Here is a 14,674-nt window from a genome sequence, read left to right as displayed (position 1 = left end):
TTGAGCGCTGTTGAGCGGGTTCTTAAAGGTATAGCGGAGGATCTTTCCGAATTTTAGATAAGACCCGCCCTCTCCACTTTTTGAAAAGTTTGATTGATTCACCAGAATGATTGACAATTAGGAGGACCAATAGTATAGGTGATCCACCCGGAAGTAAAAAATCTTTAAACACCTCTGATTGGTCATTGTGTTCACGTGTTCATGTCTGTGATTGGCTACAATGATCAACGCTTCACCGAGCGCTTACACAGATTCACTCGGGAGCGTTTGAAAGCAGGCATCTATCAGCAGATCCCTAATATATCCGCTGATAGACGGAAAAGACTAGGGGTGTAACGATACCCTCATGTCACGATTCGATACATATGACGACAGTACTGAACTCACGATATGGTATTACTGCGATGCTCCAAGACACATGATAAAAGGTTAACAAAAAATGTACTGTTGATTAAAAGGCTAAATTTGGTGCTGAAAAAAAAGCTTGGACTTGGAGCTGAAACCCAAAGCACAGGACAATAGAGACACCAGAATAACAATATTCATGATTCTGAAGCTGAAAATACAGAATTATTTTAGACATGTTTTGCACTCTGTCACTGACTAGATATATTTAAAATAATGTAGGACACTTTTTACTGGTAACATCAGACATTTGGCACTATCAGGATCCACAAATATTCCCCAATTGCATTATTATACATTATATTCAACATTATATAGTAGTTTAATGCAGTACTGACACTAAAACTCTGTAAACTTGTACATTTCTTCTCACACATACATTTTAATTTTGGGTGAACAATAGGATACATATTGATAATTGTTTTTATTGCAATATATTGTGACACGATATTGTTACACTAGCCTAGAAATCTAGACGCACCCTAGCGGCAGCAAAATGTATTTTGCAGCCAGGGCAGTCTAGCAACTCTCCGTTGACTTTCGGAGCTGTATAAACCTAAATTGGGTCAGGCCAATCACATCGCATATAGGCAGGGCGGGCTTAACATAATGACGACAGAGTTGCGATGGTTCCCTGCCACTTGAAAACAAAGACGAGCTGCTGCTGGCAAACAGTCTTTCGAATCGGCTTTGGCCGCGACTCTGGAGGACTTGGAGTTAGGTTTTTCTTTGAGAAAAGAGCAAAGAACGGCACTTAAAGGGTTAGTTCACCCAAAAATGAAAATTCTGTCAGTAATTACTCACCCTCATGTTGTTCCAACCCCGTAAGACCTTCGTTCATCTTCGGAACACAAATTAAGATATTTTTGATGAAATCTGAGAGCTGGCTCACTCCTCCATAGGCTTCTAAGACACTATAACTTGCTGGCCCAGAAAATGTATTAAAGACATTGTTAATATAGTCGAAGTGACTCCAGTGGCTCAATCTTAAGTTTATAAAGCGATGAGAATACTTTTTGTGCACAAAAATAACAACTTTATTCCACTTTTCATGTCCTTCTCTCTGGACCTTGAGTTTTTTTTACGTAGTGTAATAGCGTAGCGCGTCTATGTTGCACGTCACCACGTATCACACATGACCAGAGTCGCCCAATAGTGAGCCTACGTGGTGACGTGCAACACAGACGCGCTACGCTTAAACACTACGTGAAAAGACTCGAGGCCCAGAGAGAAGGAAATGAAAAGTGGAATAAAGTTGTTATTTTTGTTTGTTTTTGTGCACAAAAAGTATTCTCGTCGCTTGATATACTTAAGATTGAGCCACTGGAGTCACTTGGACTATATTAACAATGTCTTTAATACATTTTCTGGGCCAGCAAGTTATAGTGTCCATAAGCCTATGGAGGAGTGAGCCAGCTCTCAGATTTCATCAAAAATATCTTAATTTGTGTTACGAAGATGAACGAAGGTCTTACGGGGTTGGAACAACATGAGGGTGAGTAATTACTGACAGAGTTTTCATTTTTGGGTGAACTAACCCTTTAAGTCATTCTTAAAAAAGGAAGATGTGTTCGTAGTTTTGCCGGCCAGATTCAAAAGTTGAATCTATCAACTAACGTAAGCTCCGCTGTTGGGAAAACGCTCTGGTTGGTTGAAGCGCTGTCCTATTGTGTGCAGAGTGAATTTGAAATACAGCCGTTTATCCCGCCCCTCGGATTGAGCCGTGACTATGGTGAATTGCCAGACCTAACATCTTGATGTAGGTCTGGCTTGCCAGGCTATTGTTACACCCCATCAAAAACGTTGATTTACAACATATTTTTGATGAGTTGATAAATAAATCCTGTAAGAAATCCATACGAGTCGAACGGTTTAATCCAAGACGCGATTGTGAGTTTGTAACACCATGAGGTTGAGTAAATGATGACAGAATTTTCATTGGTAGGGGTGAACTATATTAGTGAAGTATATTATTTCCATTATAAGCACTCTGTTTAAAAGAGTATCCTTCTTTTTCACAAGTAAAATCAGTTTGTTATTTTAATACCCTTTTTAATGGCCTCGCCACACTAAACCGCATTTGATAACTAGATTAAACTCCAGCAGCATCAGTGATTTGGCTTCCAGTTGCTTTTCACCCATCATTTGCTAGAATTGCTAAGCATTTTGCAACTTTTTGACGCTCTCACTGCTGTCCTCCCCCATAGAGAACGAATGTCTCCACTTCTTCCACGCTGTGGTCATGCACGGTTATAACTAAATCGGTGCCTGACGTTATGATGTTAAGCGTTACCTCAGAGCTGACAGGCTGTTGTTGGCTTTTTCATTCCATAGTCATGTCTGTTTTTCCATAATTTTCACAACAGCAAATATCTAGCAAGGCGTGACCAAGTGATGTAATTTCCAATAAGAAAACTGACTAAAATTATTTTGACTACATGACTTGGCTTTCCGGACGTCATTTTTTCCTCTGTCATTGTTTTGTACGATCCATTCACATGCACCGACTTGTGTTTAATGAATCAGTGCCATATTGTTGCATATAAGGTGGAATTTACTGCATGATTGTTGTAACAGCAGTCCGGCCTCTGGTCTCCAGGTGTGCCGTGTAACACACATAGACACGCGCAGACGCCCACATGTGTTCAGTGAGCTTCAGCGCTGCTGTACTTGTCCTGAATCTGCAGGCTTTCAGCGCAGGTGCAGGCAGTTACACCAGACACCAGCTCTAAACGGCTTTTGTGCACTGCACATATGGGTCCTGTACGTGGAGGGAGAAAACTTTCTGTTGCACCTCAAGTCCATCAAGAAGGGAATGTTTTTCTGTACTATATGGTGCTTTAGTAGACTTTATTTAGCATGCAAGCAACCATGTAACACAGTAGAGTAGACTCTTGCTCTGTTCAGACCAGATGTGAATGATGCTTGTCAGAGAACACACATTGTGCTTCCAAAGATAAGATATGCAACCATTATGCAATAACACTTTATTTTGATAGTCCACTTTAGACATTCTACTGACTATAAGTAACTTTGCAACCTAATGTAAACTCTCAGCCATTAGAGTATTAGTCTGCTTAATATCTGCTAACTCTTTATTGTGATACTCCTCAACAGACATTCTACTGACTACAAGTAACTTTGCAACTTCATGTCAACTTATTCTAACCCGAACCCTAATTTGATGTCACATTTAAAGTTAATATTTAAATGTAGTAATTCAACTACATCTATGCAAATAAGTGATTGCAAAAATATTTAAATACATGGCCATGACATACAAGTTTCAATAGAAATGACATTAAAGTGTATTTTTGTTTCCCATTAATACTTGTCAGTGAATTCAGCAGAACACTTTAGTCATATTTCAAAGACAATAGAAATAATTATGAAATGACATATAAAGATGTACTGAAGTGCTGAGCAGAGCATTTAAGACCCTAAATGTGTCTCATAAAATGTATTTTATTTCATATTAGGAAAGAAACAAAGAAAAAGTATTTTATAAAAAAAAAAAAAACTAATTAATTTAGAGTATGCTAAGCTAGTACGCTGAACAGTTGGCTTGCAAATAAAAAAATCAATTTCACACCCGATAGCTTCGGACTGAACTCAGAACGACTGCGTTCGTTTTACAACCACTTCTCTAATTCAGACTTTGTTGATCAAATTACACTGACATACAGAAAGACCTCTGACACAAATGTACACACATATAAATATACTTTCTCACAGTTCCATCCATTAAAACCACACAAGCACAAAAGAGAGAGAGTGTGTGTGTGTGTGAGAGAGAGAGATAGAGAGAGACATTTGGCCACACTGACAGCTGTGTTGTGCAGCTCTGGCACCTCTGGCTTACATTGTATATGATTTGACAACTGGACATTTGAATTTAGGAAAACACTGCAGAACTGAGATTGAGAAGTTTGTGTGTGTGTGGGTGTGTTTGTGTGTGTGTGGGTGTGTTTGTGTGTCTACACGCATTGATGATGTTGTGTGGAAGCACCTTTCAGTGTGTGTGTGCGCGCTGAGCCAGTATCTCTGTATATAGATGTGTGTGTTTGGAGGAGAGAGCTGTCTCTGATGAGGGGCACGTCCTCGTGGGCCAAGGCCCATTTTTTCTGGGTTAAAATAAACAGACGACTGGCGGGGGTCTGGGGGTTATGGGAAAGGAGGAAACCGTGATGCTAATCAGTCCTACACACACTTCCCCCAACTGTAAAACAAAACAAGAGAGACCGAGAGAGAGAGAGAGAGATAGTTTTAGCTATAAGTGCGCATGAGCAAAAGTTTAGGACTACAGCTCCGCTTAGCAAGGCCAAGTGTCGAAACCAACAGAGAACCAGTTCCTCTCCAAATCATTTTATTTCTTCATTATGATTTTCGCAAAGCCGATCCATGTAACATGATGTTACAAAATCAAATGTTTAGGCAACAGTTACACAAGCAGAACATTCAGATTTGCATAATTAAAGGGACAGTTCAGACAAAAATGAACATTTCATCATAGACTCACCTTCGAGTTGTGTTATATGTGGAATATGAAGGATTGTAATGTTAAGTTTTAGCGTGTTTTCTATACAGAGAAAGTCGATGGATATTTATTTATGTTTTTAAAATGTAAAAAGCACCATTACTTCAATGAGGAACAGAGAAAATCTAATTTTGTGGTTGTATTGTTGGGCAGGTGCTAGTGATGTCGAAACTTGTGTGTCATTGATGTTTTAAAGGCAATTTTAAGTGAGCAAAAGAATTGAGTTCAGTCTGCTTTCATTGTATGGGATAAAACAGATCATGCATACTGTGTAGATCTAATGCTTCGCAAGTGAGAGAAAGTCATACAGATGTGGAATAACACAAGGGTGATTTAATGAATACAGTGTTTTAAAGGCACACGGCCTGTGTATCACTGCATTCCTGCAGTATATGATGGATTCAATAAGACAGCCGACCTCTGACCTCTCAGATCAATGGACTGAGGAACGGCAGCACTGCGGCCTGCTGTCAGTCGAGAGTGTGTGTGTGGCAGAATGGGGGGCAGAGACGTCTAGAGAGGGGAGGAGGAGACGGGGCGAGATGGAGGGATGTAATTTAATTTGCCACACAATGGGGTGAATAGCAGACACGTGGTGGAGCTAATGGAGGAGAGAGATGTCCTTTTTAGCCGTGCTAATTGATAAGAAAGAGCTTAGCCTTTGTTCAACCAGTTCCTCATCGGTAAAACCCCCATATGCTTTCCAGGGTCCTCATTAACTGTTCACCACACACACACACACACACACACACACACACACACACACACACACACACACACACACACACACACACACACACACACATACGTTTTATATTTATGTGTGTGTGTGTGGAAGTGTGAATGCCACATTGTTTAATGATCAGTATCACTGTGAGAAAGTCCCAAATGTTGCTTTTATATTGCAGCATTACAGTAAATACAACGGGGTGAACCGTGACAGCTATTTACCAGCTATTTGTTAAATTAAACATTAAATTAAATTAAATTAATTTAATTATTTATGTTTATGGACTATGAATTTAGTTTTGTTATTTATTTTATAAATTATTAAATAAATTAAATTATATAAAAAATATATATAATTTAGTGTTTACTTTTAATTCATATAGAGAAAATTCAATGAAAAAAAATTGTGTAGAAACGATTTTCACTCAGAAATTACTTGTACATTTATTTTCACAAAGAGTTACAAAGAATTGGCAAGTAACATTGAATAAAACGTGAAATTTTGATGTAGAAAAACTTCAAACACACTTCAATAATTTCTGTTCAAAAAATCTTTTTTTTTTTTTACATTGTGATATAGAATTTGAACAATTGCAATTCGTTGGTTCTTTGCCATAAACAAATTACAAAATGTGAAATGTTTTTACATTAGTGCCATTTGCTAGAAATCTCCAAATATAATCAAGCCAGTGCCTCTCATTTTTAAGGTATTTAATGTATTAGTTATTTTTTTATTTTCTTTACATTTTGTATTTAAAAAAAAAAAATACCATAATGCTATGACAGATACAAATTATTCCTAGCATAAAGGCTATTTCATGTCATGCATAAGCTCTCCCTGTTAGCATCTATGGCTTGTTTGTTTCATTATTCTGATGTTGTGCCGCTCAACTCTCACCCGGCCTGATCTGATGCCTCATAACTGTCGAAACCATGACAACAGCACAGTGGAGATCAGAGAAGCTGTGTCTTCCACCAGAGAGGGTGAAGCTCCATGATTGAAGCTTAATGAAGTCCTTAACACAGCCTGACTCTCTCCTCAGGGTAAATTCCCATACAACTATGAAGAGTTGTGAGGCAAAGCACATGCTTCCAGTAAGTGTGACGGGCCAGAGAGAGTTTTTCCTTCGCTGTATCCTGGAGACTGCTTGTTTTGGGGAGTCAACAACTTAAGATGTCTCTTGCGATCCAAGTTGGAGAATGAATGAATTTCAATTTTATGAATCAAAACCAAAACTCCCTCGTGTTCAAGCAGAATGTCTTATAATTCCAGAAGCTTTGGCTACCTACATTGTAAAGAGTGAGAAGCTGTGTTAAAGATCAATTTTTACCTAATTTAACCCATAAAAATTGGTTTCTTTGTTGCTAAATTAATGTATTTAGGTTGATTCCGTGATGCAATTATTATTATTATTTATTTTTTTTATTTTTTTGGACTAAAACCAGTTAATTTACCCTACAGTTCAGAACCAGTTGTTAGCCAAGAACTTATTCTGGTCAGGACCAGTTGGTAAACAATTATTTTTGATTTACAAGATTTTCCATCATATAATTAAGTGCAATGATTTAATGATGGCGAACATTAGGATATCTGACCGCTGAATTAAGCAATTGGCCACTTGACACTACAATTGAAACCTTTGTGGATCAAATACACTACCGGTCAAAAGATTTGGAATAATTATGGTTTATGTTCACCAAGGCTTCTTTCAAAAACAAAATCTTAATTATTCCAAATTAAAAGAATAATGAAAATCTCATAATTTACTTTCCCTCAAGCCATATGACTTTCTTCTTTCAGGCAAATACAATCAGAGTTATATTAAATAATAATCTGGCTCTGTCCAGCTTTGTAATGGCATTGAGTTTTGAAGCTCCAAAAAGCGCATCCATCCATCATAAAAGGGTTTCCCTTTATTTTGATGGTCCCTTTAACACATTCGAATGACTATAAGAAACGTTGCACCTACATGTCAGCTAAATCCCATTAGAGTATTAGTAGACTGGTAGGGTTAGGGTTAGAATAAGTTGACATGTAGTTACTAATAGTCAGTTGAATGTCTGTTGAGGAGCATCAGAATAAAGTGTTAGCAGATATTAAGCAGAGAGTCTACTAATACTCTAATGACTGATAGTTTACATGCAGTTGCAAATAATCAACAGAATGTTCAAAAGGGACCATCAAAATAAACTAAATATCCATATTTAAAAACTTTATAAACTATAATTACTGGCTTCCGCCAATGGCCGTACGCACGTTCAACAGAGAGTCGAGTTCCGGCAGAAGGGTGACCTCTGACCCGACATATGTCGCAGCTCCTCTTCTCTTATATCGAAGTCCTTCGACATTTTTCTTCTTTAAAACTTCTAATTCGTGAACAGCGTTTTGTTTTGCTCTAGTCTCTGAGCTTCCGCTTTTAGCAATTCTCACCTAAGCTGACGCTACACCTACGTCATACATCTATGCCTGTTGCCGGAAGCCAGTGATTATAGTTTATAAAGTTATAAACATATATTTCTTACAAAAACGGATCACTTTGCTTCAGAAGGAACCCCGTTATTAACCCCGTGGAGCCGTACGGATTACATTTATGATGGATGGATGGATGCACTTTTTTGGACACTATTCAATGCCATTGAAAAGCAGGGAAGAGCTAGGATATCATTTAATATAACTCTGATTGTGTTCGGCTGAAAGAAGAAAGTCATATACACCTAGGATGGGCTTGAAGGAGAATTTTCATTTTTGGTCAAACTACTCCTTTAATAGATTCAAAAACAGCCATGACATCCAATCAGAAGTGATACAACAGAATCAAAAGAGATGATTAAACTGGTATCAAAATAGCAGTGACAGACTGCAGGCCGAGAGAATAAGAAGAAAAAGGGCCACTCAGCAACCTCTGGCTCTGATATTAGTCAGCAACCCCATTAGTCTTAATGGCCGCCTCTGGGCGCAAGGGAGCCTGGTCTATCCTTTTAAAACTACATGCAAGGAGCTCATTAAGACTTAAAACAAAGCGGGTAGTAAGAGGGGGTCGAGCGGACGAGTGAGTGAATGAGTGAGTGACAGAAGGGGGAGACGTGAGAGATCCCTCCTTCCATTAAGATCCCTTCCCCCTTCCAGCTCTCATTGACGGGTTCTTGCGACCACAGAAGCCCCATAAAGGCTCAGCCATTTCCATAATCGCTCATATCTGTCGGATGAAACACTATCCAGACGGCTTAATGGACACTCTGTAGAATCCCTGTTTCAAAATCCATACCTAATCAATAACGCTGGCTCCCCGGCCTCTCAGCAGCACTTGCAGATGTGCACCGTCGTACTCGCAGCCTAGTATTGACCTGGCTAATAGGGTTATTCTGAATACAGAGACCTGAGCTGGTCGCATTTCTTACATCAGGTTTCCATCGCTGAAGCTCTTTGTGGAAAATACGGTAGGTCAGAATTAGTTTTACGGAAACGCAGCAATCGGCGATGACGTGGCTAAGTGTTCTAGGCAGCCGTTCCCACAGTTGTCAAAACCGTTGGGCTCCACTTAGGAAACGAGCGGATCAGCACATGAAAATTGCTAAGGCAATCTGTTACCATGGCAACTAATTAAGTAAAAGCAGTCACAGGCCCTCATCCCTCCACCTCCATTCACCTCCTTTTAGACACGAGTCAATCTTTCCTCAAATCCATAAGTAGGGTGATCTGATTAATTAAATTGAATTTCAGCTGTTCACAACGTGAATCAAAACCAACCGTATATACACTCATTGAGATTTGAGCACGGTTTTAAAGGGACACTTCACCGATTTGCATTAAGCTTTGTATCGTTAGAAACCCAGTCATATTTTTGAATGGTCGTGCATTATTCCCTCATTTTCCCCTGAGACGGGAGAAATACGGATTTCAGTGTTGCAGTTCCTGCTTATAATGATGTAAAAATCGCCATTTTGCGTCATTCTAAGCAGGAAGTCCCATATCTTTGTAGAGGGGTTGAGACTACAAACACTTGTTCCTCATTTTTCCAGGGGGTGGGACGCACTCACAATACAGATCTATTACAGATCAGTGGGTGGGACTTCACTTGCAGAAACTAAAAGCAATATACTCCATCTTGTTTGGAAGCTAAGCTAACAGGCGCTGTGGAGCCAGATGTGAAGTTACGACAATGGCGGAAGGTACTCAGTATGATATGGAAGAAGAGGATTTCGAAATTCTGATGCTCGAATCAGATGTTCGTGGCTACCTTTACGAGCTGCAGTATAGCGAAGAGCAGCCGAGGCTGATGGAGGAACAGGAGGCGGAGGCAGAAGACCTGCCTGTGGCGGACGAGGAGCCCGGACTGGCTCAAGCTGGGGCGGACTGGTGGTGCCTGTGCTCTCACTGTGCGCCTACGGACACAGAGATAGAGTCCGACTGCTGCAAAGAATTTCAACGATGCCAATTTCTCCTGGACGAAATCTCTGAATCAGACGAGGACACGGACGTTTGTGTTGTGAAAATTAGTGGGAGTGGCTTGCGGAGCTGTGCAATGTGGTGCGTTGTGGGAGTTGTTGTCCTCCATACAAATGCGCCCTAATGTTACTTTCTGTCTTTCCTCGGTCAAGAAGGCACCAAATTTTAAATTTGTGTTACTTTCGACTACATATATGACCCACTTTCAATAAAGATAATGTTCCCACAGGTGAAATGCCCCTTTAAAGAGCAGCAGTTATGCTTTTCTTGTGTAGGACAGGTGTTTGTGCACGATTAGCAAAGTTACACAAAGTCCATGCCAAAGAGAGTTAATTTCTCCAACAGAAAACATTTGCCTGAAATGTCTCGTTTGTAGGCCTGACATTATTTCCATGACTTATACGTCACCATGTTGTACATTTTTGACCTGCCCAAAAAGAACAGTTGGGTAGATTTCGCTATTTTAAGGAGATGCTGTTTTATCACTGCAAGGGCAGCAAAAGATTGTATGAACTTCCAATACCAAGGCCATAGTTATACACCGTAGATATTATAGTTCACAGCTGCTCATGAAGCATTGGTAGCTGAAATGCACCGGCTATGGTAAGGGGCATTACACAGACTGGACCAGCTAACCAATCAGAGCAGACTGGACCAGCTAACCAATCAGAGCAGACTGGACCAGCCGACCAATCAGAGCATACTGGACCAGCTAACCTATCAGAGCAGACTGGACCAGCTAACCAATCAGAGCAGACTGGACCAGCTAACCAATCAGAGGAGACTGGACCAGCTAACCAATCAGAGCAGACTGGACCAGCTAACCAATCAGAGCAGACTGGGCCAGCTAACCAATCAGAGGAGACTGGACCAGTTAACCAATCAGAGCAGACTGGACCAGCCGACCAATCAGAGCAGACTGGACCAGCTAACCAATCACAACAGACTGGACCAGCTAACCAATCAGAGGAGACCGGACCAGCTAACCAATCAGAGCAGACTGGACCAGCTAACCAATCAGAGCAGACTGGACCAGCTAACCAATCAGAAGAGACTGGACCAGTTAACCAATCAGAGCAGACTGGACAAGCCGACCAATCAGAGCAGACTGGGCCAGCTAACCAATCACAACAGACTGGACCAGCTAACCAATCAGAGCAAACTGGACTAACTAACCAATCAGAGTAGACTGGACCAGCTAACCAATCAGAGCAGACTGGACCAGCTAACCAATCAGAACAGACTGGACCAGTTAACCAATCAGAGCAGACTGGACCAGCCGACCAATCAGAGCAAACTGGACCAGCTGACCAATTACAACAGACTGGACCAGCTGACCAATCAGAGCAAACTGGATCAGCTTACCAATCACAGCAGACTTGACCAGCTTACCAATCAGAGCAGACTGGACCAGCTGACCAATCAGAGCAGACTGGACCAGCTGACCAATCACAGCAGACTGGACCAGCTTACCAATCAGAGCAGACTGGAACAGTCAACCAATAGGAGCAGACTGGACCAGCTGACCAATCAGAGCTGACTGGATCAGCCGACCAATCAGAGCAGACTGGACCAGTTAACCACCCAGAGCAGACTGGACCAGCCGACCAATCAGAGCAGACTGGACCAGTTAACCAATCAGAGCAGACTGGACCAGCTGACTTATCACAACAGACTGGACCAGCTAACCAATCAGAGCAGACTGGACCAGCTGACCAATCAGAGCACACACACACATATATATATATTATTATTATTATTATTTTTTTTTAAGGTTTTTGTTAGAAATGTATGCCTCCAAAAGTTGTCAACGATTCAAATCCCTCTCTGTGGGTGTGGCGAGAAGATCCTCTGTAAAAATCCTGGCTTGGATTTTTACTGATCTAGTCAAGGTGGGCAGGAAATACGCTGAGGTGTTTATGAGGGCAGGGTCGAAGTTATGAGAGCACTCGTTACTTTCAGATCATTTGCAGACTATTAGCCAGACGGGAGACATATCTTTTTATCCTCTTTAGTTCCTTGCATGATTCCCGCGCTCCGGTGAGAGTTCAACCGAGCATAGCATCAGCCATTCACAATGACAAATGAGATACTAAAACACGAGCCAGCGCGGAATACACTGTTTATCAGTGTTTTTAAATAGACTGAATAGTTTTCTTGTCCTTGGCAGCTTTTCCTTGAGAGAGTGAGGTGTGTCGCAGCCATCATTTGGAGGTCAGCTTGTCTTGGCTTTTAAAGAACAGCGCATGCAAGTACATGGACGTTTGTGAACTATTATGGTGATATGACACTTTCAGCGGTAGATTGCATCAGTGGAGTTAGGCAACTGTTTTCATTAAGATGAAGAAATTGCTCAAGACTATTCACACAGAAAATGGACAATATGTGATCTCTGTTTCTTTGTGAAACTGCTCTCTTTGTCAATATCAGCTTCTCTGTGTGTAGCAGTAAGTGAAATTAACAAATGGGAAGTTCCCAGTACTATTTAAGTGGCCATTGTGCCCAAGAAATGAGCAAACTCGATTCCAGGTCAGATGTAATCACAGCTTTGTGATCCAACACACCGTCTCATTGGTGGTGGTGGGGTGGAGTGGGGTGTGGGGTGGAGTGGGGTGGGGGGTGGGGGGTCTTTTTCAAATGCAAAAGCCACATTTGAATATGAAAAGGGTGTTTACACAGATGTTTTTTCATGCACAGTGAAGGCATAACTGTACAGTATTTACAGTTATGCCTATTTACTATGTCCTATTTACACATGACTCACAATCTTGGAAAACCATGTATCATAAGCTGAGTGCTGAGTTTTGTACACAGCCAATGGAAGACAAGATGTGTGCTGATTGTAATGACTGGTAAATGTTCACCTTGCTCTTAAAGATGCAGAGCTAGAAAAAGAGTTGACAGTGCTGGCAGAGACTGAAAAGCAGGAATTCATAATTTTATATATAAAAAAATGACCATCTTTATAATTGTTTTTACTTACCAAATATATTCTTTTTTTTTTCTTTTTTTTTTATTCAGTATGACTGTGTGCCATTGTGTGTGATCGTTTTTGTTATTATAAAATTGTAAGTGGAATCCTTCCGATAGATGATACCTAAATACTTGCATTAATGAAAAATATATAACATATTTAATAAAAATATATATACAGTTAATTTTAAAGTTAAGTTAATTTTATTGGATTTCAGCTACAAATTGATACATATTAAGGCCAGTTATTATTGTTGCTGAACTGTGAGCATTGAGCTCACAGATGATTAGTCTGTTTGGTGAACGTTTTCATATGACGAGCAGCTTCGACGCTTCCAGTGCCGTGGCGTCGCGTGCGTCCCGTGCGTCGCGTCCAGGGAGAGACAGCAGAGAGTGAAGTGTAATTGAATTGAATTGAATCAGCGAGTAACACCGCCCCCTTTACGCGGGGATCAGCCTCTTCCGTGCCGCACACAGAACCGCCCTGACCGGGGTAACTAACAGAGGAGAGGGAGGGAATGAAAGACTGATTGAGATAGAGCGGAGAAAGAGAGAGGGAGGAAGAGAGACACTTCAATACTTCAGAGGTCGGATCTTGTTAAGGGAAAACCTGTGTTATTTCTAAGATACTCCCGGCACATAGACGGACTTTGGAGGAGACGTTTGGGACTAAAAACATACAAACAGACTTTGTACACTGAATGCGTGACCATGACGGCAGCTGTCGATATTAAGCCGTTAACTATAATAAAATCTGAAAAAGTAGACGGTAAGTAGCCTACGCTTTCTCATTGTTATCGTTTTGATTTTGCATTGCAAAACGCGTCTTCGTCACTTGTCCAGTCAGTTATGAATAACTTTTGTGCATGATGTCTTGCCTTTGTGAAATGCATTGGAATCGAGATACAGATTTGATGACATTTCCGAAACTCGTTGCAACATAAAATGTGTTTGATCAGCTAGTGATAGACAGGTATCACAGCCTGCGTGTGGCGCTCCAGATGTGCCAGTCATTGATTTAGTGCTATACAAATACTGTAGTCTTTATTATGTGATGTTGTACTATTAATCAATTTATCGCAGATTTGTACCCAGATAAGTGAGCACATGTAGTTTACTCATTGGAAAGCCTAATTTCAACCAAGTCAGTGAATATATGTTTTATATGTGGTCACAATTATAACCGGTGGGGGAAAAATGCTGAATAAGACCCAATAAAAAGTTGCATATAATAGGCTAACATAATGTTATACTGTCAGGCAGTTGTGGGTAAAAGGTATTGATGATGCAATAATGTTTTGTTTGTTTGTTTGTTTGTTTGTTTTTTTACTTTTTTTATATTTAATGTAAAAATAGTTTTGATTATTTTTTTTATTTTTTTATTATGTGAATCAATTAGTTATTAATTCAGAATGGTGTTTATAGATTATTCATACACTTTTAAAATGTTATAGTAATCAAATATGATTTACATGATGTCCTTTTATGGATATTTCTAATTGCAATTAACAGCGCTGGTCATGTGACTACCTACACCAGTCTTCACTTTTATAGTTGACAACTCTGTAAATGTCACACATGTT

General features: G+C 40.2%; 1 protein-coding gene across 7 annotated transcripts in view; it reads left to right on the top strand.

The window, feature by feature from the left end:
* Positions 1–14,674, top strand: part of ets1 (v-ets avian erythroblastosis virus E26 oncogene homolog 1) — a 53,659-nt gene that overhangs the window by 15,434 nt on the left and 23,551 nt on the right. The window contains exon 1 of one of the 7 annotated variants that reach the window (XM_081371981.1): positions 13,503–13,860. The exons of 4 other annotated variants lie outside the window; for them this stretch is intronic. In XM_081371981.1, the coding sequence (XP_081228107.1) occupies positions 13,803–13,860 (58 nt within the window). In that variant the 5' untranslated portion in view covers positions 13,503–13,802. Of the gene's footprint in view, positions 1–13,502; positions 13,861–14,674 lie in introns of those variants that run through there. 2 more of the 7 variants (XM_081371982.1, XM_081371980.1) reach the window with 2 other exon arrangements.

This window comes from Scardinius erythrophthalmus, assembly GCF_964197995.2.
Source record: "Scardinius erythrophthalmus genome assembly, chromosome: 8".
NCBI classification, from domain to species: Eukaryota; Metazoa; Chordata; class Actinopteri; order Cypriniformes; family Leuciscidae; genus Scardinius; species Scardinius erythrophthalmus.
The sequence above is the reverse complement of the archived record's forward strand: the minus strand, read 5'-3'. Positions and strand labels throughout refer to the sequence as shown.